This window comes from Petaurus breviceps, unplaced genomic scaffold (assembly GCF_028583685.1).
Source record: "Petaurus breviceps papuanus isolate PSGF00001 unplaced genomic scaffold, PetGlider_PUasm1.0 90702, whole genome shotgun sequence".
NCBI lineage: Eukaryota > Metazoa > Chordata > Mammalia > Diprotodontia > Petauridae > Petaurus > Petaurus breviceps.
The window spans coordinates 3568253-3591068 of NW_027187317.1; the positions used below are offsets into that span (position 1 = coordinate 3568253).

Consider the following 22816-nt stretch of genomic DNA (forward strand, 5'->3'; position numbering starts at 1 on the left):
TAATTCCTTGCTTCATTTCTTTTAAGTATTCCAAAATCTACTGAGTGTTCCTTTGAGAGTCTACTTTATCATTTTAGGCTAGATTTTTAGGCATCTGGATCTACAATTATCCTGTATTGAGGTTGGAGTTTTCATTTTACTCATCCATCAAGCCTTAGTTCCTAAATTGGAGCTTGGCAACAGGGTCAGACACCACCTTTTCCTATGCTTTTCAGTGGGTGTTCAATCCTGTCTTCTGAGGCCAGCACAGAAAGCTAAGCACTATCACCTGGTAACCCAGCATTCAGTGTTGACATTCTCCTCTTGGGGTTTAGCTCTCCGTAGGTCTTTGATGTTCAGAGTAATGAATCTTTAGGACCCTCTATGATATTTCAAGATAGAGAGATGGAGAGCTCAAAAACATGGGCTGTTCCTATCCGAGAAAAGTCACACCTATACTGGTCACTGCTACTCTTAGTGGCTTCCAAGTACTCTACTGTTGGTTTCTGACTCTTCCAGGGTTTTCTCATGGGGGTCCTATGTTCTCACTGTTTCCAGGCTATTGTCCCTGGCCTTGTTGAGAGGCTGGACTTATCTGCCTGTGCTGACAGCTCATTCTCCTACTGTGCAAGGACTTCTGGTTAACTTTTTGTGTTTGGTGATGAAATAAGTCACTTATTTTAGCTACTTACTGAATTTATTGTTCATTATTAAATCTGGTGTAGTTTTCAGGGTTTTACTTGAGTAGCTATATGAGAGCTGAGCTAGGTGCCCCTGTTCAATTAGGTACCATGGCCAAAAGTCCTGTCACCTATCCTGCCCCTCTGATCTTACTTCACTTTTTTATGTTATTTCTTATTCAATGGTGGCCTCCCTCATACATACAAACATGCCCAGGTTTCCTCCATGCTTAAAAGCTTTGATTTGACTATCCCATCTTCTCAACTTATCAATAAAGCATAAAAAAATTTAACCTCGGGTCTGTAAATAGGATTCAGTAAGTCCATGAACATAGATGGAAAAAAAGCCCAAGTCTTCATCTTTATTAACTTTTCATTTCCTTTGTAATACTCTGTATGCTTTTGTGTACATTTAACAATTTTATTTTAAGGTTTTCATCAGACTACCAAAAGCATTCATCACACACACACACACACACACACACACACACACACACACGATCCAGTCCAATCAATAGCTGAAAAAGGAATCTCTTGTTTGTAGAAACAGTATGACAGGGGTTCACCTAGCCCTCACTTGAAGATCCACAGAGAGGAAGAATCTTTTACCACCCAAGGCAACCCATTACTATCAGCAAATTTTTCCTTACATCAAGTTCAAGTTCCCTTCCTTAAAACTTTCATCTATTACATTGTTCTTCCCTCTGGGACCAAAAAGAACAAGTCTGATCCCTATGACATTTGACTGCATTTCAAATACTTGAGGAAGGTTATCATGTTCCCACTAACCCTTCTATTCTCTAGGCTATGTTAACTTTAGTTCCTTCAATCAATCTTTATATGACATTAAATGAAATAATATATGTAAATTGTTTCGCAAGCCTAGAATCATTATAAAAATGTGAACTATTGGTATGATGGTAATTGCATCAGTCATTTGCCATTCACTGGACACTCTTTACCTTATCACTATCATTCCTTCATAAAAAGGGGCAAGCAGATATGAACACAATACTACATATATGGTCTAACCAAGTCAGAGTACAGGAGGACTATCACCTCCTTTTTTTCTGGAAGTTGTTCTTCTCTTAATGAAACCCAAGTTCCTGTTAGATTTAGATAGATTAGATAGCTTGTTAGGTAGCCTTCTCACACTACTGACTCATATTGAGTCTACCAAATTGCCCAGATCTTCAGAAAATTGTTGACTAACCATTGATGATCCATCTTATATTTATGAAATTGAATTTCTGGACCTAAGTAGGGTCTTTATCTTTATCTCTATTAAGTTTCATCTTATTAGATTCATCCTAATGTTCTATCTACAGAGGTGGAGAACCTGCAGCCTCAAGGCCACATGTAGCCTTCTAGGTTCTTAGGTACAGCCTTCTGAATGAGTCCAAGTTTTACAGGACATATCTTTTTATTACAGGGATTTGTTCTATGAAGTTTGGATTTAATGAAAGGGCTGTACTTGAGGATGACCACATGTGGCCTGGAGGCCACAGGTTACTCACCCCTGATAACCTATCAAAAATTTTTTGGACCTTACTCTATCATTAAGAGTGTTAGTCATTGTAAAGCCAAGCACAAGCAGAGGACTGCTGCTGTGAACAGCTTTAAAGGTTCTGATTATACAGTATAGTGAACTCTCTATTTATTCTACAGTAAATTAAGGCAAAACATTTACACCATGTCACAACTCAACAACTTAACACTAAAATGGCCACATAGTTTTCACCAAAGTGGTCACATAGTTTTAAGCAAAAGATAACATTCATTTAGTAAATCCATAATTCAACCACCCTTAAGGAGGCAAGACTCCTTAACTGACACAAAGTAGTACAAAGGTCAAAATCCTCCATCCATGGGGTGCAATTAAGTTACAATATCATCAGTCACTACTAAATACCCTCTTAAGGGGTAGTGGAAAGTACAAAGGCCATCCACCCCTAGGTCACAAGTAAATTATAACCTCGTCAGTCAGCATTAAATGCCCAAGGAAAGGTCTTTTCATCTTGACTCAAGGCAGGCTCTCAGCTTCCAGGATTCCTCTTCCATGGTCCCAGCTCCTACCTGAATCCACCAAACTGTCACCTGTGTTCAAAGGCAGACAGCTCCCAGTTCCTTGTCCAGTTCCTGTTCCATATTGAAGCCCACAGTGTCAAGTCCTTCATAGTTTCTGTTCCTGGGAAGACAAAGCTTAACCAAGCTAAAATAACATTCATTCACCTTGCCGGCATCCTCATCAATTCACTTTCTGCCTGTGAAATCAACACAGACCCAAAACAGACAGACAAAGTACCGGCACCACAGTCATGCTTCCTCAGTCAATGGCAGCTCCCAGAAGAAATTGGTAGATCCTCAGCCTGGTTCTCAGAAGCTCTCAGCAGAAGTTCCCAGAAGGAAAGTCTCAGCAGAAGCATCAGCTGGCTCTCAGAAGAAACTTCACCCCCATAAGTTCCATTCTCAAAATCAAAATCACTTCGTCTAGCCTGGGCCTCTCCTCAATGTCAGCCTCCACGATGCTTGCTCCAAGAAGTTCTGACTCTCCAGTTTGTGCTCTTCCTTATGTAAGGTATTAGCTCCTCCCTGTTCCAGCCCCTTCCTGTTACATCAGGAAGTCCATCCCACTGTGGCATTCACAAGTTCTGGGTCTTAATACTTGACACAATCGTGAGCTTGGAACTAAGTGCTAAGTACCTGTTAGCTTGCCAATACAAAAGGATATTCAAATTCCATTACTATTATAGTCATTTCTCCCAGCTTTTTGTCATTTACAAATTTGAAAAGCATGCCATCTATGCCTTTACTGAATTCATTAACAAAAACATTAACAGCACATGGCCAAATACAAATCCTTCCCGTCACTCACTATTCTTTGAGTCTGGCTAATCAATGAGCTCCACATTCATTTAATTACACTACCACTTAGCCCACATCAACTTTTCTGCAAAACAAGCATGGTATTATCTTTAGATAATTAAAATTACAATATTCTCCAGCTATCAATATAGTAACCCCATCAAAAAAATAAGTAAGTTCGACTGGCATGACCTGTTCTTAATAGAGTCATGATGGCTCTTAGTCACTGATGCTTTTCTAGGTTTCCGCTAACCATCTCTTTAAGAATATGTTCTAGAATGGTTATGACAAACTCAAACACAAACAGGGGCCATTAAACCACATATAATATTATATTACATATATGCATATTGACTTAGAAAACCATATATTAACTACCTTCTCTTGTGTTTTTATTTATTTTGTTAAAAATCTGTCAATTACATTTTAATCTGATTCTGGTCCAAGTTAGAGTACTGTGGCATGTGGGCCACCTATCTGACACCTCTTTTCTCCAGTTTTCCCAGGAACTGAAGTCAAGGTTACTGGCCCACAATGAACAAATTCTACTCTTCCCTTTCTGAAAACTGGGACTTTTGCCGTTTTCCAGAACCTTTCAAATATTGCTAATGGTGGCTCTGTAATTACATTTTTTGGTTGATCTATTCCTAGTGACATGTACTCATCAGGGGGTAGTTAAGTTTTCTCTAACACTTGGGGCTGGTGAGTTCTCTGTGAAAACAAATTGCTTTCTTCCGAATGTTGTCCATTTTCTTCCTCCTTGGAATTTCTTTTGATATCCTCAGGATTTCATTCTGAAAGATGGCTTTTTACTATGTCCCTTGAATCTAGTTTCCAACCCCATTGCTCAAACAAAACAGCTTCCTCCCAGTTTACCAAGCAAGGTCTTTAGCTGATAAATCTGTCTTTTTCTCAGTTCTTATCCTATTGACCTCTCTATGCCTTGTGATATGACTGACCACTTAAATGCTCTTTCCTAGATCTTGTCCTATATGTTTAGTCATTTCTTCTTCGTGTACATTCCTCCTCACTGGAAGTCTTCAAGCAAAAGCTGAATAAACTTATCCAGGATGTTATAGAGGGGATTCTTGTTCAGATAGGGGTTAGAGAAGACAGATTCTGAGATTACATGAAAGGACTCTTTAAATATAATTTTCTAAAAATCCCCCTTAAATCTCAGTTAGTCCTTACTTGAAAATTTTGTTAAAGCTTGTTAACTTCCTACCCACTGGGTATTACTTATGAATTTGAAAAAAGTCTACTATGTTTTCTTACCTGTGATTGATTTTGCTTCTGTTTCTCCTTGATATAGAAAATCTAATTTATTCATATGGTCTAGAAGTGATATTTCAAGTAAGAATTTCTTTAGAGGAAAAATTTACTAGTCTTAAATGATTTAACATAATGAAACAAATTTAAAGAATCTTAGATGTTCTCCCTAACTTTTGGGTCAAATTTACATAATGAAAATTTAAATTAAAATAATGGTGCATTTACTGAAAAGTGAAAGGACAAGGAAATAATTTTAAGATATTTCCAACACAATTACTATTTGAATTTTATGTTAAAAAAAAGTTATAGTAATCAATGAGTCCAGTCACTACATACCTGGAAGGAGCTGTTGGATAAATAATTTTTATGTGCTGAAAAACTAAATCATGATTTAAAACTTGGTTGATCCATCCTCTGAAACTTCTGCCAGAATCACCTGGGGATACATGAAGGTAAAGATTTTAAGTTATATAGGTTAGAAACCCAAAATTGTTCCACTGAAATTGATAAATATTTATTAGAACAAATTTAACTACTTAAACGGATTTGTGGCATGCTATATAAAACCAATTATTATTACAGTAATTCTTACAAGATAACATTCACATTATATCTGATATATAACATACATTTTGAATAAGCAGGAAATATATATAAAATAAGGTAGATTTATATTATTCAAAAATTTTTAAGATTTTAATATTATACTGCTGGAGGCTAGATAATAAAAAGAAACAGAACTGCTAGTCTTCAAAAACAATGACTAGAAAATACTATGGTTAGTGGTTAGAAAATACATAATTTCACCACTAGTTCCTGGGGTAGTGGTTTGATTATGAAGTTTCAGATTTTCTCGTTTGTTAAATACATCTTAGTAAATATATTAAAAGGAAATTTCTCCAAAAATACAAACTTAAAAAAAAAATCTAATTTCAATTTGCTTAACTTACTATTTTTAAAATTTCATTCCTCAGACTAGCACATAAATTCCAAAGAGTAACTAAAATCTGTGAAACTTTGTCATTGCTTGGTTTCTTTATATTACCAACATAATTACCAATATAATCTCCAAAATGATTCTGTTACATTTTGATTTATTCACTTAAAGAAACTTAAATTTTGTTTTGATAAAATTTTTATATACTAGAAAACAAATAATATACACCTTGGGGTATTAAAAACAACAATAAAAAACAACTAACAGAGTTAGGAATTTATCCTTCTGAGAATCTGTGGCCATTTGCAAGTAGGGTCTAAATCTGGACCTTAATTTCCTGTTGGTACAATCCAGGGGAGAGGACTGGAGTAGATGAGGAAGAATTGAACCAGGTAACCTCTAAGGTCACTTCCAGCTTTATGTCCTTGATTCTTACCTAATAACAGCATTTTAAGTGTATCAGATTGTTTAATCATCCTTTATGCATATGTTCACTTAAAACAAATGCCAAATGACTGATTTTGATCTGTGTTAATTGAAATGGTACTAAAACCAACTCAACAATTTAAGTAGTGATGGTTTTATTAAATCAAAGACTTAGAACTGTGGCTTTACCATCTATGATTCACAACAATGTCATATCATATTAGTATTACATAGGCAGCTCAAAACTGGCATCCCCTCAAAAGAATTTCAAAGCCAACTATTGAAATTTCTTTATAGACACAGATGTCTACCAAAGTTAAAATATACATCATAGTAAACTTTCTAAACCAGTAAGTTAAACAGTTCTTTACACATATTTCAAATGAATTAAAAAAAAAAAAAAACAACACAATTTAATGGATCTTTTTTTTTCAATACTGCACAATATCTGGATAGTAGCCTTGCATATTTCAGTGGCAATTTTTTAAAAAACCCTCAATAATTGGCATAGTGATATATGTGAATTACAAACCTAAAGAAGATGAAATAGTAATAGACAATTAAGTCTGTGAATCAAATGTGATTACTATTACTTTGTTAAATCCATGTCCAACTATTTATTTAAAAGTCAAATTATATTTTGCAAAGGATTATTCACTCACACTATTTCAGTTAAATCTCATTTTAATTAGTTATATTTCCTATACTATGCAAGTTATGGAACACAAGTATAATAATTCATTGCAATATAAAAAACATTAGCTGTACTACTACAACACTCACTTATAGACAGGATTAAAAGTTCTATTTTTCAAAGACCATTATCATCATTATCTCAAAAAATTCTCCATGGGCAGCTTCAACATGAACTTGACCAATAATATGCAAATAAAGTTATAAAGCAAATGGCTAATTTATGCAAATTTCACAGAAGCACAGCACCTGGCACATATTGCTGCATAATAAATGCTTATTATAGATTAACTGACTTCAAAAGCAATCTATTCCAATCCATGTATGAAAGGAATACTGACTATAACATACTTGACAAACAGTCATTTTAATTCTGATTGAAGACCTCCTCTAAGGCAGGGGGGCCCTTCCACTTCTAGATACCTCTGTTAAAAGTTTCTAGTTTTTTGTTTTTCCAACATCAAGCCAGAATTTACTCTCTGCAGCTTCCATCTACTGCTTCTGGCTCTTCCCTCTGGGATTAAATAGAACAAATCCAATCCCTTTCCAACCTGACAGACCTTCAAATACTTGAAAAGAGTTATAATAAAATTGCCACCATAGATTAGAGCTGGAAGGGATCTTGAGTCATTTAGTATAATCTATCATTTTATAGATGCGGAAAATGAAGCACACAGCCACCGTGAAATGATTTGCCCAAGGTCACACAGGTAGGACGTGGCAGAACTGGGGGATGTGTCCCCATCTCCACAGCTTCTGGCTCCAGATGACCTCGGCTCTCATTTCCCAAGTGCTCTAACTCCAGCTCCCCTGCTCTGGAGCTCTGTCTACTATACCATGTTACTTCATAGCACAGCCCTTTAGATCTTCTCTTCTCTAGGTTAAACACACTCAGTTTCTTCAACCAGTCTTTGCATGGCATGGACTCAAGGCCTTTCACCATCCTGGTTGTCCTCCTGTGGACACTCTCCAGTTCATCAATGTTTTTAGGCTATGGAACCCAGAACTGAAGCTAATCTTCCAGATGAGATCTTATAAAAAAAAAAATACTACAGTTAGATTATTTCATCTCTATCCCTGGAAGCTATGACTCTCTTAATGCAGCCCAAGACTATATTAGCATTTTTTGGTTAACTCATCACATTGCTGACTCATGTTGTACTTACAGTCCACTAAAGCCCTCAGGTCTATTTCAGAACTGCTGTCTAGCCATGCCTCCTCCATCCTGTATTTGTGAAGTTGATTTTTTGAATTCCATATCTAAGTCTTTATATTTATGCCTAGTGAATTTCAAATGACTGGATTCATCCTAATGCTCTTTTCTGTTAAGGCATTTTTGAATTCCAATTCTGTTACCCAGTGCATTAACAATGCCTCTTAACTCAATGTCATATGAAAATTCAATGAGCATTACATCTATGCCTTTATCCAAATTACTGATAAAATGTTAAACAGTAAAGAATCAAGCATAGATTCAGGGGGATGGGGGGAGGCACTCCACTAAAGATATCTGCTCATGCTGCCAATAAAATACTAACTACTAATCATGGAGTCTAGCTATCTAATTAGTATGAATCCATCTAACTGTATTACAATTTAATCCATGTATTTCCATCTTCTTTCCAAGAATAGTATGAGATATTTATCAGAAAATTTGGTAAAATCTAGGAAGGGGAAGGGAAGGGTATAAGTTTTTATTAAGCAAATGCTATGTGCTGGATACTACTTGGTGGTTAACATCATGCATCAGAAACTCAATGTTTTCATAAATTAACAGATGACTTCCAAAATACAAATCTCAAAATACTCTTGAGAATTCAACAAATACCCTGTACTAGAATCAAATCATTATCAGAGAGAATTATTGCCAATAATCACTCACACATAGGAATGATCTATAAAAATTTAAGAACAACATCTTTAATAGATGTCACTATGCCAAACACTCAATCTCCAAGCTCTGTGGAACAAAAGCTTTCAAAGTATAGAGATCTAGCAGAAAAAATAATGGTCATGTGGAAACAGGATGAGGTTTATATCATTCTCTTCCTGTCTGCTTCTGGAGTTGTCCTAAAGTCATATTTTTATGACAATACTCTTATTTTATCTAACCCTCCTTTCCCAATCTGAAACAGTAAATTAGTTACTTATCCCAGAGCTATTTCTATTTAAACTCCACTGAAAAGATACAAATGATAATGACAATAATTATTTTATATGTAGTTTTAAAGACAGAGAATATGGGTTCAAGTTCTCACTCTATCACCTACTCATGTGACTTAGGGCAAGTCACTTAGTCTCTTAGGGTCTTAGTTTCCCTATCTTTAAAATGAAGGAGTTTAACTATAGAGAATCTAAGATCCCACTCAGCTCTCATTGTTTATATACTGGATTCATACTGGGTCAAAGTTCTGGGAAGAAGAGACATCAACTATTAAACAAAATGACTACCTAACTGGTAAAGAATACTAATAAGAAAAAATAAAATAACATAGCACCAACAACATCAGTTAAAACAATTTGCTTTTTCATGAGTTGATCTTTAAGGTGAATTCCAAATATAATGAGGAAGAAAAATAATAAACTATAGGAGTCTAAACTATCTGTAGAGTCTCCCTCCAGCTGTAATTTTCTCTTTCCACTCAAAATTTTCTCGAAAAATTAAAGTTAATACTTTAAAAGATACAAAAGATAGTATGCCTCATTAATTTCCTTCTGTTCATGCACTCTAAGATTCTGCTAAGACAAAATTCAGTAAAAGAATAAACCAAAACCAGTTGACTGAATTAGAAAAATTCTCAGTAAAATTTATTATATTTCCATTTAAGGAAAGTTAAATAGATAATAAATGTATTTCCCTGTCACTTTAAAGAAAGTTGTAATTCTGTTTTCCTTTTTTTTTTTTTAAAGCAATTGGGGTTAAGTAAATTCCTCAAGGTTACAACGCCAGTTATTTCTGTGTGGTGCCAAGTATCATAGCCAGGATTCGATCCCAGGTCTCCAGACTCTGGGGCCAGCGCTCTTAATCACTGTGCCACCTGGCCGCCCCCTAATTCTCTTTTCAATGCATGCCTTAGTGGTAGAAAAGGCTTAAGTTAAATTGGGCCAAACCTGACCTTCCACCTGTTGTCTTACAAATGACAAGTGAGGCCCAGTATCTGGTTCCTTTCAAATTTTTAACTAGCAAAAAGTTGTCTAAGAAAACCTCTTTCCCATTTTGGAAAGAAAAACAAAATGCTACAAAGAAGAGATGCTAATACATTCACAAAGTCCACCTGGGAAGAATTATTCTCCATCACAGAACAGTAAAATAGAACCCTGTTATAATGGCTCATTTTTACACAAATTTCAGATACACTATGAGCCAAACATTTCCTCTTCAAACCTAACTATATACAATAAAATCTTATATAATATGGCTAGTCTCCAAAATGGATGTCAGTCCTGTCCCCCCAATAGCCACATTATTCAAGTCAACAAGTATTTAAGAAACCAATATAAAAGGGTTCTACTACTCACATTTTGAGAGAAATCTTTGGAAAATTTCCTTCATCAGTAAGAAAAAAATATTAGAAACCAAGAATGTGTTACAAGTTGTAAAAAAAACTACAGTAATTCTTTTCAAATTAAACATGATGAAAGGCATTTGAATAACGATAGACAAGGGAAATAAGAAAATAAGGCTTGGAATACTTTTAAAAGAAGATTTTTTTTTAATCAAACATGTTCATTTTCTAGCTACTTAGGATATGAAATTTTTATCGTTATTTTTACAAGCTTAAAGCTGTAGAACTATCTTCAACCCCACCTTCTTTTGTTCCCCCATCAGTCTCAAAATCCTATAAATTGTTTCTTCCTAAAATGTTTTCTTCCTAAAATTATATCTCATCCATTCCTATTTCTCTGACACCATGTAGTTTAGGCTGGTATAATCTCAAGACCTTCAATAGCCTACCTGCAATTTCCTTTTTTAATCTTTCCCTATTACCTTTCCCAAAGCCCTAATTCATCCCACATGTGACATAAAAACTAATCTTCCTACATCCCTTATAATTTCTCCAGTGAAAAATTTTCAAAGGATACCTGTTGCCTATAGGATAATGTCCCAAACCCCCTAAACCACAGTTCAAGGCACAATCTGATCTCTTCTACAGGAAACAATGTGTAGTGGTATGAACAAATGAAACTGGATTTAGGGTCACTTCAATTCACTGGGCCTCCCTTTCCTTGTCTGCAAAACAAAGAGGGTTAGACTAAATGATTAGGTTAGACTCAATTCAGGGTTTTATAAACTCTAAATTTATGATGCTTTAATGTTTATCTAAGATTCAGAGCAAATCCCAGTTTCTTTGAAAAGGATTCCCTATTTCAGCTTAAGTCATGTCTTTAGTCTCTTAACTATGGCAATTATCATCCATCCATTTGATAATCATGGACATGTAACAGAAGGATCTAATATTTATTTCCCCAGCAAGGGCAACTTCTCTTAACTGCTCTAGAATTCTTGAGAACAGTGCTAGTAAGGGTCAGAAGCAGCAAGTGAATCTGTGCCTTCCAACTCTAAATCCAGTTCTCAACCCACTATGTCACCTTTGAGTCTGATGATCATGTGATGTGTTAAAAACAATTTGCTATCATCAACTGCAATAACTTGATAACTTTAATAATAATTTTTCACATGTTTATTTTTCTCCACCTAGCCTATAATTGCCTTGAAATTCAGTCTGAATTTGGGGAGTCTTTAAGACCTGGATTCCAAACCTACGGTGGATCAATTAATTTCTGTGGATCAATTAATTTCTCTGGATCTCAGTTTTTTCATCTGTAAAATGAGGGACTAGATAATTTTAACACTCCTTTCCAGGTGTACTTATATTATCTTATATTTTCTGTAAACCTCCAAAACACATAATTGCTCATATTTATATAATGCTTCATGATTTACAAAGCACTCTGCTTCCAAGAAAATCATAGCTTCACATATTCAGAGCTTAAAGGTATGGTCATCTAGTTCAACCTTTCATTTTATATAGGAGAAAAGGAGGCATAGAACAAGAGACCTGGTTCCTGACCACATACAAATTACACGGTTTGAAACTTAAAAATTCTCTTCTCTTGACACCCAGTTTGTCTTTTCCACTGTACAACGCTGCTGCTCCAAGACAGTGGAAAAATTCAAATATCCTTTATATTTAACTTTGAAAGGCAAATGAAAATGTTTTAAAGGCAATATTTGGATCTAAGGTCGGAAGTAGTAAGTGAAAGCTATTGATGGAAGACAGAAATCAATCAATCAATCGATAATCAACAAACATTTATTAAGTGCATAGCATATGTACCAGGCACTGTGATAAGCACTGAAGACTGTGCCTGATCTCAAAGGAAGCAGTGTCTGGGCTCTTTAGTCAGAGAGGGAACACTTTCTACCAGTGCCCAATAGGAACTCCTCTGCAACTTCAACCTTCAAAAGCAGCTGTCACAACAGCTGGCGCGCTGGAAGTCATGAGTTCAAATCCAGCCTCAGATATTGACCAGCTTGAAGACCTTAGCTTGACAAATCATTTAACTTCAAATCCCTCAACTGTAAAATGGAGCTTATGACACCTGCCTCCCAGGATTGCGGTATATAAACGCCATCTATTATTATACTAAGTGCCTTGTGACTTATACGGATCATGGTCTTGGAGTCATGGGCAGAATTTGAACTTCGGTCTCCCTGAATGCTCGGTGCTAGGACTCTGGACTACGTCAGACTGCCTCCCAGGGGAGTCAAGAGATGCGAGAGGGAAACGTTTACTACCTGCGCGATCTTAGGCAAGTTACTTGTGCCTCGGTTTCCTCATCTGTAAAATGAAGGAAGCGGCTAGCTCTATGATTCAAAGCCCTAAATCTTGTGGGGCTGCAAAGGGTGAGGACTCTAAAGGCTGGCGGAGGAGCGGCGAGGTGCAGGATCAAGGACATGGGGGGGTGAGGCCGGGGCGCGGGGCCTGGGAAGTTCTGGGCCTACGCAGTGCGGCCCAGGACGGTGAGCGGCATGCGCCTCCCCAGCCCGAAGTTAGCTAGGCAGGCCCCAGGGAAGGGATGATGAGGAGGAGGAGCGGGGACCATCCCCTGAACCCACGCCGCAGAAAACCGACGCATAAATCCGCAATCCACCTGAACCATGCAGCATGATCAAAGAAGCGCTATGTTGCCCCGCCGGGGCCACCACGCAACGCTGCAGCCCCAGTGAGCTCGCCGCTGCCGTCTTCGCCGCCGCCATAATCATCCAACTTCCTCGGCCCGCCCTCTTCACCTCGCGTCTGCCAACGCGGGATCGCGCACGCACGGGATCAGGCCGCGTTCCCGAAATCGGGAGCTCATGCGAGGAGTCCGGGGCGCGCGTCCGCGGTTCTGGGCGAACCTAAGGTGGTTTACAGCCAGGATTTAGGTCTTGGAGATCCAACCTCCTCCTTGTTTGTGTAGGTGAGGAAAGGGAAGCCCAGGGAGGTCACACAAGTAGGAAAGAGCAGTGCCTCTGTTTGAAATCAAACCTGTCAACACACTATTAAGGTGTAGGGAGGAAGGTGGGTCAGGGTGGGGGTCCCTGAGGAAAGCCGGGTCCAGGACACCCGCCAGCTGCATTTCCCCGGGGCCATTCATTTAAATCCTCTCGGACCACATTTCCTTATCTGTAAAATGAAAGATCGGACTTGACAGTCTTAGGGTTCTGTCGGGATCTAATTCTACGAACCTAGTATGAGCTCTAGACTTGGAACCTAATAGATGTTCCAAATCCTCGTGGGTCTCCTGTGCGTAATAAATTCTATGCTAAGCTCTGGAATACAAAGATTATCCCTGCCCTCAAGGAGTTCACCATCTAATGGGGGTAGGGTTAGGGAAAATGAGGACAAGATGTAAATGAATAACTTGGTATTGTGAATTTAATATATAAATATAATTATGATAAATTAATAAATTAAGGGTAATCTCAGAAGGAAAACGCTAGATAACAATCAGACTGGCTTCTTTCAGAAGATGCTATTTTCACAATTCCGGAGGACTCATGACGAAAAATGCTGTTCTCCAGAGAGGAATGATGAACCCCGAGAGCAGATTGAAGCATATTTTTTTCCACTTTCGTTATTTTTCTTGCTTTTTAAAAAATAATATGGCTTATATGGAAATATGTTTTGTGTGACTTTATATTGGTATCATGTGCTTTTCTTCTCAATAGGCAGGAGGAGGAGCTGGAGAGAACGAGAATTTGGCACTCAAAATTTTACTATGACTGTTTAAAAAGGGTTTTTTAAATTTAAATTAAAAGAAAAACCAGAGGGATATTACCTGAGTTTTGAAGGAAACCAGCAAATCCAGGAGAAGAAGAAGATAATTCTAGGTGTGAAGAACAACTAGTGAAAACTCATAGTCCCAAGGTAGTAGTGTCTTGTTTAAGGAACAAGGAGGCCAGTGTCATTGGATAAGAGTACGTGAAGGAGAGTAAGGTGTAAGAATACTGGAAAGATAGAAAGGACCACATTGTAAACAACTTTGAATGCTAAACAAAGGATTTTATATTTGATCCAGAAGATAATAGGGAGCCCCTGGAATTTATTAAATAAGGGAAGGATATGAGTGATTGACCTCTGGCAGATCACTTCATTTTTGCTCAGAGCTTCTTCATTTGTAAAAGGAAAAGCCCTTTCTACCTATAAACCAATGACCTTTCAACTTTAAAGATGATGACTACAAATACACAGCTTTTTCCACTACACCACCCTGTCTCCACTTGTGTCTTCTCTACCTTTGTCTGTCCGAAGTTGTTAGTGTTCTCACTTCTCTATAAAGTATTTGCTTTCTTTTCTGGGGGACAATAGTTCTGCTATTAATCTATTAAGAATTATCTAATCCCTGAACTTCCAGGAGTGGATTCAAGATGATAGAGAAAACAGTCAGCTGAGCTCTCCCAACATTACATTCCAAACCACTTTAAAATAATGCCTCAAATTGAATTCTGGAGTGGCAGACCCAACAAAAAATCAGATGAGACATTCTTCTAGCCCAAGACAACATTAGAGGTTGGAAAGAGAGAGAGATCTATGACATGGGAGGAGGCTGGCCTAAGTGGATAGAACACCCATGGTGGGACCAGGTAGTAGTAACAGAAATAGCAGCAGCTTTGGAATCTTTCAAGCTAGAGATGGTAGAAAAGAACCAGGACTGAAGATTATTTTTTTGAGCTTTTACTGTAAGTTTTCCATTTGAATGACTGACACTTAAAACAACTTTTCTCCCTTTAAATGGGATATATAATATTTTCGTTTGAATATTTTATACTTTGCTGAATGTGTTCATTAACATTCATAATTAAGATGTTTTATCTTCCTGAAATTTTCTATACTACAGATTTGGAAATATAGGTAATTACTGTCCAGATGATATTATAATGTACCATTTCCACAGACCAGGTCCTCTGTTCCATTCAATGTATCGAGTGTCAATACAATCAATTTATTAATAAATATTAACTGTTGGCTAGGTGTCGGGTATCACAATGCCTGGCACTAGGCTCAATTCTGGAGATAAAAAATAAACAATATTTCCTGTCTTTAAAGATTATGGAGAAAGGAAGAAATTTGGGGATAGAAGATGGAAGATCTTTTACATACATGGTGAAGTAAATATATAGCAGGGGTGTTAGGGGGCAAGAAGTCTTAGGAAACAAAGTTGCTATTAAGTAATTTTTTAAGTCTGGGACCCATTTGGGGGTTTTCTCAGTAGAAATACTAGAGTAGTGTGCCATTTCCTTCTCCAGTTTATTTTACAAATGAGGAACTGAGATAAAAAGGGTTACACAGCTAGTATCTGAGGTCAGATTTGAACTCAGGAAGATGAGTCTTCCAAACTCCAGGCCTGACTATGGCACTATGGCACGACCTAGCTGTTCAATCCCATTAATAAGCTTCTCTAATGTAGTGATGTTGGTCCTTGGATAGAGTTAATTTCCAGTGTAGGTAGGTGCTGCTTTTGAGAACTTATTTAACTTGAAAAGGCTACAAGCAAAGACTAAAGTAAAGGAAGAGCTGGTATGTGACTTTCTATTCGCAGATGATTATGTTCACTTAATGCAGTCTCTGAGACTGAGATGCTGCTTGTGCTAATTTTGGCCTAACAATTAGCACCAACAAAACAGAGGTTCTCCACCAGCCAGCACCACACCATCCATACGTAGAACCATTGATTACAACAAATGGAGAAATTTTGAAAGTGGCAGATAAGTTCACCTACCTTTCCAGAGATGTCCAGAGATGATGAGGTTGCCACACTCATGGTCAGAGCTAGCTAAGTGTTTGGGAGGCTCTGAAGGAAGGTATGGGAGAGAAGAGGTATTCGGCTGCCTACCATACTAAAGGGCTACAGAACCATTGTGATGACCTCATTGTTGTATGCCTGTGAAACTTGGACAGTATGTCAGCGCCATGCCAGGAAACTGAATCACTTCCATTTGAACTGTCTTAGGAAGATTCTGAAGATCATCTGGCAAGATAAGGTACTAGACACTAAAGACCTTTTTTGAGCAGAATACCAAACATTCACACTCTACTGCAGAGAACACAATTCTGATGGACTGACCGTATTGTTCAAATGCCAAACATACTTTTTCCTAAAAGGCTTGTTTTACAGAGTACTCACACAAAGCAAGTGCTTGATGGAGGTCAGAAGAAGCAATACAAAGACACTTTCAAGATTTATCTGAAGAAATATGAAATAGTTTTTGAGACTTGGTAAACTCTGGCACAGGACCATCCAGTTTGGTTTGCCCCTCATCAGAGAAGGTGCTGTGGTCTATAAGCAAAGCAGAACTTCAGTAGCTTGAAAGAAACATGAGATGTGCAAATTTAGAGACATCACCACTCCAGATGCTCACATGGACTATTTGTGCCTGATGTGTGGTAGAGCATTCTGAGCTTGTATTGGTCTCATCAGCCACAGTCTAACACATGTACCTTGACCCCAACATAGTGATATCATTTTGGTCTTCTTCAAGCACAAAGGACAACAACCAACTGCCTCAAACTTCTTGATCAGCTAAAATCCTTGACTAAAGCATTTGTTTTAGAAAAAATAGGAACCCTTATCTGGCTTTGTGTTTCAAATACGATATTGTACAAAAGCTATGTGGACTAACTTCTGTCTTTTCCAAGGAGCAGGAAGTATCATAAAATCTCTGTATAGAGTACCCAGTGCATGGAATTCTTTAACTCAAGACCTTGGACATGGAATTATCAATGAGTTAATTCTTTAAAAACTCATGTCTGTATTGACACATTCAAGTATATTTTAATTATTGCACTACCTACTTCACAGGACTGTTGTGAGTTTGTATATCTTATACTAGTAAATTATCACTAGTTGATTGATTATGGACCACTTGTATATAATACCACCATTATGTTGCAAGTACAGAAAGCTCCTAAAAATCACACAAAAGTGTCATTGAGGGTAAACATAAACACTTTATGTGCCAAAGCTGAGATTGGAAAATACCTCCAAATTTTTTTATTAGAAAATCGCAAGAAAAATTACAGACATTGAGCTCAGTGGCTCTTGATATAGTTTTCTTTCTTCTTCTACTACCTTTCCCAAGGCTCACAACTTCCAATTCTTGAAGTTTTGCCCAGAACTCTATGTATTCCTCACTTCCAAATTGCCAGCTGACAACTCCATCTTCAACACTTCCTCAATTTGCTATCGTAACCAAATGAGCACCTGTCCAAGCAAACTAAGAAGTAGGAGGACCTATGTCAAGAACTCCCTGGATTGTGGTAAATTCTCAGTTTCAGCTGGAACTTGAGCTTTTCCAGATTTAGGACCATTTATGGAACAGAGTGTTCAAAACTGAACTAGATTCTCCCAATCCTGTTTTTATTCATTATGGAAGTGGTCTTTCCAAGGAGAATCTGCTACAGATGACTTGGATGTTGGATTATTTGTTGCCTGTCTTCTCCTCTTCTTAATCTATTCATAGAACAAAATGAAGATTTTGCAATTACTATGCTGTATTTATAAATGCCATCTGGGAAGTGAGCAATTGACCAAAAAAAAAGTTATTTCTTTTACTCAATGAGCTGAATGGCTTTCAAATTTAATTGTCTCGCCATGGTTGTTTAGGGGTTTTGTAGCCTTGACCTGTTGATCTTGTGGAAAATCTTCTTGGCAAGGTTTTATTTAAACATTCTGATGCATCTTTTAACTTCTTTGTTACTGTTATATGCTTGCTTTCACTGGGACCATGTGAAGAGTTTAATTTTCTGCCTCCTCTTGTGTTTATTTGGTGTTGTCTATGTTCAAGTCAAGAAAAGCAAGCAAAAACAGAAACCTACCATTTTATTCCCAAGCTATGATAGGATCTAGAGAATGAAGGGCATGTTTAGGATTTTGTAGTGCCATAAAGTGCTTGGCAGTGCTTCAGGGCACACCTGGTAGGCTTTACAAAAAAAAAATCTCATGAAATCTTAGCCCCTTAAAGTAGTATGTTAGTACTTTGAAAATGATTTTTTATTAAATGAATGAAACAGCATTGGGAGTACGGGCAATATGGTTCTCATATGTGTGTGTTTATTTCCTAAGTGTGGCTTCTCTTATTCTTGAATATTCTGACCTGTGGTTCCTAGGAAAGTTAAATGTAGAATTCCCAGTTTTACATTGGATAAGTAGAGAAACAGTGTGTATATTCACTGATTAAAAATTTATCCTTGATTTTATAAGCATGTTCACTAAATTGCTAAATATTCACTCTACTTACCCCATTAAGTTCCTCTAGTAGCTTGGCCACTTATGAAAATAACAAGAACTACCAAACCAGCTGGTTTTTTTCCCCACATCTTTTTAATTTTGAGAGTTGAAAGAGACCACAGAAGCCATCTAGTCCAACTCATAAGTCAAAGGAATCCCCACTATTATGTACCCATCAAATGACTATCCATTCTTTGCTTGATGGCTCAAAAAGGAAGAACCCAACATCTCACTAGGTAGCCCTCCACTTTTGGAGAACTCTAAATGTTAGGAATTTTTTCCCCCTAACACTGGCCTCTTTGTGATTTCCATCCATTACTCCTAATTCTGCCATCTAGGGCTCAATCACTCCTTCACAAGACATCCCTTCAAATATTTGAACACAGACATAATAATGTCCCCTCAACTTGTCTTTTCTCCAGGTAAAATATACCCATTTCCTTCAACCAATCCTTATATGTCATGAATTTATGGCCTTTGGCTATGCTAGTTGTACTTTTCACTAGCTTATCAATGTCCTTCTTGAACTGTAGTGCCTAAAACAGATCATAGTACTTCAGATAAAGTTCAATGAGGGTAGAGTACAGTGGAACTATCACCTCTCTCAAGTAAAACTATTATTTTTTCCAATAGATCACCCCCTCCATCATCCCCTACCCTCTCATTTATCTTCAAACTCTCCTAGTCTATTGCCTACAATCATGGCCATGTTTCCTCCATCCACAAAAACAAAAGACAACTTTACTTAATATGTCCACCCCACTAGCTATTGTCTGATATCTCATCTTCCCTTTGTGACCAAGCTTTTTGGGATGCCCATGGTTAATTGATGCCTCCCCTTCCCTTCCTCTCATTCTTTTTACAACAGTCTTGCTTCCCACTTCATCTTTCAGCTGAAACTACTGACTTCAAAATTATTAAAGGTCTGTTAATTGCTTTTGGATTTTAGTGTGGGATCTTGTGGTGTGTAAGACTGAGTGCCTCACCAAAGGTAGAAAAAAAAGAGCCAAGAAGAAAGTCATTGATCCATTTTTGGAGAAAAAATGGTGTGATATCAAAGCACCAACTATGTTCAACATACACAATATTGGCAAGACATTGGTTGCAAAGACTCAAGGTATGACAATTGCTTTTGATGATCACAAATATCACATTTTTGAAGTGAACCTTGCTCATCTATAGGATGATGAGTTTGCTTTTCATAAGTTCAAGTTAATTACTAATGATGTTCAGGGTAGAAATTGTTTGACTAATTTCCATAGAATGGACCTTGCCTGGGACAAGATGTATTTCATGGTCAAGAAGAGTCAGACTATAATTGAAGCCCATGTTGATATCAAAACTACTGATGGCTATTTACTCTGCTTTTGTGGTGGTTTTACCAAAAAGTGCCCAACTACCATGGGCTGGCCATATTGTTTGAATACAAAAGATACACTTGCCAAAAAAACTATTTTATGGAGAGCTCACATAGGGCAAGTGTTCACATGGTGGTCAGAAAAAGTTATACAAGGACACTCTTAAGTTCTCTCTTAAAAACTTTGGAATTGATTGTGTGACATGGGAGACACTGGCATAGGACCTCCCAGCATGGCATGCCCACGTCAGAGAAGGTGCTGTACTCTATGAACAACGCAGAATTGAAACAGCTAAAAGGAAATGCAGGATGTGCACATTTAGAGAATCGACCCCAAATGTTCACATGAACTATTTGTGCCTGACCTGTATTAGAGCATTCCAAGCTCATATTGGTCTGATTAACCATAGTTGGACACACTCAAACTTAACTTTAGCATAATGATGTCATTTTGGTCCTCTTTGAGAATGGACAACAACCAAGCAACCCAAAAGTGGAACAAGAAGATCCATGAGAGCTTACTCCCAGTACCAAACAAATCCATCAAATATGTAAGAAAATGAAAGAAATCATGACCTGGGAGGTACAGACAAATGACTTGAAAGAAGTTGTCAGTAAACTGATTCCAGACGACATTGAAAAAGACAGATAAAGCTTGCTGGTTCATTTACCCTCTCTGTGATTTATTTGTTTTGAAAAGTCAAGAGGGTCAAGAAGCTTAAATTTGAGTTGAGAAATCTAATAAAACTGCATGGTGAAGGTGGTGACTCTGAAAAACCTTCAGGAGACAAAACAGGCAAAAAGTAGAAAGGGCTGATGAATATGAACCACCAGCTCAAGAATCTGTCTAAAATATGAATTTTTTTTTGGAGGGGGGGGAAGGCAAGATAATTGGGGTTAAGTGACTTGCTCAAGGTCACATAGCTAATAAGTGTGTCAAGTGCCTAAGGCCAGATTTGAGCTCAGGTCTTCCTGACTCCAGGGCTGGTGCTCTATTCACTGTGCCACCTAGCTGCTCCTAAAATAAGAATTTTTAAAGGTTGAAAAATAAAAGTTTATCAATGTGATGACTTGGGGTTTTCTTTAATTGATAAATCAAAATGGCAGTAATATTTGGTATTTAGAAAAATTACTCCTAAAAGTGATAAACAAATGGCTTGATCTTACCCAATGAAATTGTGTGATTGTTCTGTAAATAGACTTGTTATAAAACCAAAAGAAAAAAAGGATCTTGTAATTTCCAGATCTAATGACCTTTTCTCAATTGTCATCCTTCTTAACCTCTCTTTAGCCTTTGATGCTGTTGATCACCCTCTTCTCTCTAGGTTTCTATGGCATTGTTCTATCTTGGTTCTTCCTCTAGTTGTCTGACCCCTCCTTAGTCTCCTTTGCTAGATCTTTATCCAAGACATGTACATTAGATGTAGGTACCCCACAATAGTCTGTCCAGGCCCTCCTCTTTCTTATACCATTTCTCTTGGTGAACTCATTAGCTCTTATGGTTCAGCTAGGTGGCTCAATGGCTAGAATGCTAGGTCTGAAATCAGGTTCAAATCCAGCTTCAGATATTTACTGTGTGACTCTAGGCAATTCAATTAACTTTGTTTACCTCAGTTTCCTCATTTGTAAAATAATTTGGATAAGGAAATGGCAAGCCACTCTAGTGTCTTTGCCAAGAAAACCCCAAGTGGATTCATGAAGAGTCAGAAACAACTGAACAACAACAATAATATAGTGGTTCTTAGGTAGAATTACTTTTTCCTAACTTCCAGACTCACATCTGCTGTTGTCTATTAGACATCTTTAACCAGATATTCCTGTAGTCATTATAAACTCAACATATCCAAAATTGAACTCATTAGCTTTTCCCCTGTAATAGTAATGGAATTTAAAGATCCCCCTGTATTATCTTGGTTTTCAGGTTGAGTGTTGAAACCCAGAGCTTGTGAATCCCACTTGTGGGATGGACTTGTTGACATGAAGAGAGACAGCTGAACTGGGAGGAGCTGGTACTGTGGATTTAGAGAGAGGCCCAAGCAGAGAGAAGGCCCAAGTAGAGGGAGGCAGAAGAACTTTTGGGGGCAGCATCATAAAGGCAGAGAGAGAGAGGATTGCTGAGGGCTAGTTGGAGCTGCCCAGGATTTTTGAGAGCTGCCACCTGGAGCTGCCAAGAACTGAGGAGGCATGGCTGAGATGCTGGTATTTTTGTCTGTCTGTTTTGATGCTGTTTTGCCAGATTCATATGCTGGTAAAGGACAATGCTGTTGTTGCAGAGGTCCTGGAATCTTGCTGTTGGTTCAGAAACCCTAAAGAAGAATTTTCTTGTTGTATATTTACAGAAATCCTGGAAGAGGGTCTTGTTAATGTTTTCAGGCATTCTGAGACTGTTCTGCAGACAGGGAGTGAATTGATGATGACACTGGCAATGTATCTTGTGGCTTTGTTAAGCTTTGTCTCCCCAGGAACAGAGATTGCTGAGAACTTGCCTCATGTCAAGATGAAGAAAAGACGTCTCTTTGGGTATTAAATGCTCTGTTAACCTTGTTGTAGCTCAGGGATAGATGGCCTTTGTGCTCTCCACTCCCCTTTTTGAAAATGATAATTATCTGATGATAATTGTAATTCAGTTATGATCCAGGGGTGGATAACTTTTGACTTTTTTGTGCTCTTTGACTGACCAAATGAATGTACTTTGTTTATGATTGGAAACTAATCTCCATTTGAGAAGAGAGACTTTGTGATTGACTAAATGGATGTGCTGCCCAGGGCTGGAGTAGTACTTGGAAATTATTCAATTATACTTGGTTAATGCTGTATTTTGATTTTCTCTTT

At 37.5% G+C, this 22816-nt stretch overlaps 1 protein-coding gene and 1 pseudogene across 1 annotated transcript in view; one reads left to right on the forward strand and one right to left on the reverse strand.

Annotated features, from left to right (window-relative positions):
* LYPLAL1 (lysophospholipase like 1) overlaps positions 1-13172 on the reverse strand; it is a 46333-nt gene extending 33161 nt beyond the window's left edge. Inside the window, exons 1-2 of the mRNA XM_069066017.1 lie at positions 13009-13172; positions 5133-5232 (exon numbers count right to left, since the gene is read on the reverse strand). Coding sequence (XP_068922118.1) covers positions 5133-5232; positions 13009-13120 — 212 coding nt within the window. The 5' untranslated portion in view covers positions 13121-13172. The remainder of the gene's footprint in view (positions 1-5132; positions 5233-13008) is intronic.
* Positions 13173-14970: 1798 nt separating this feature from the next.
* LOC138144665 (small ribosomal subunit protein eS1 pseudogene) lies at positions 14971-20835 on the forward strand (annotated as a pseudogene).
* The last annotated feature ends 1981 nt before the right edge of the window (positions 20836-22816 follow it).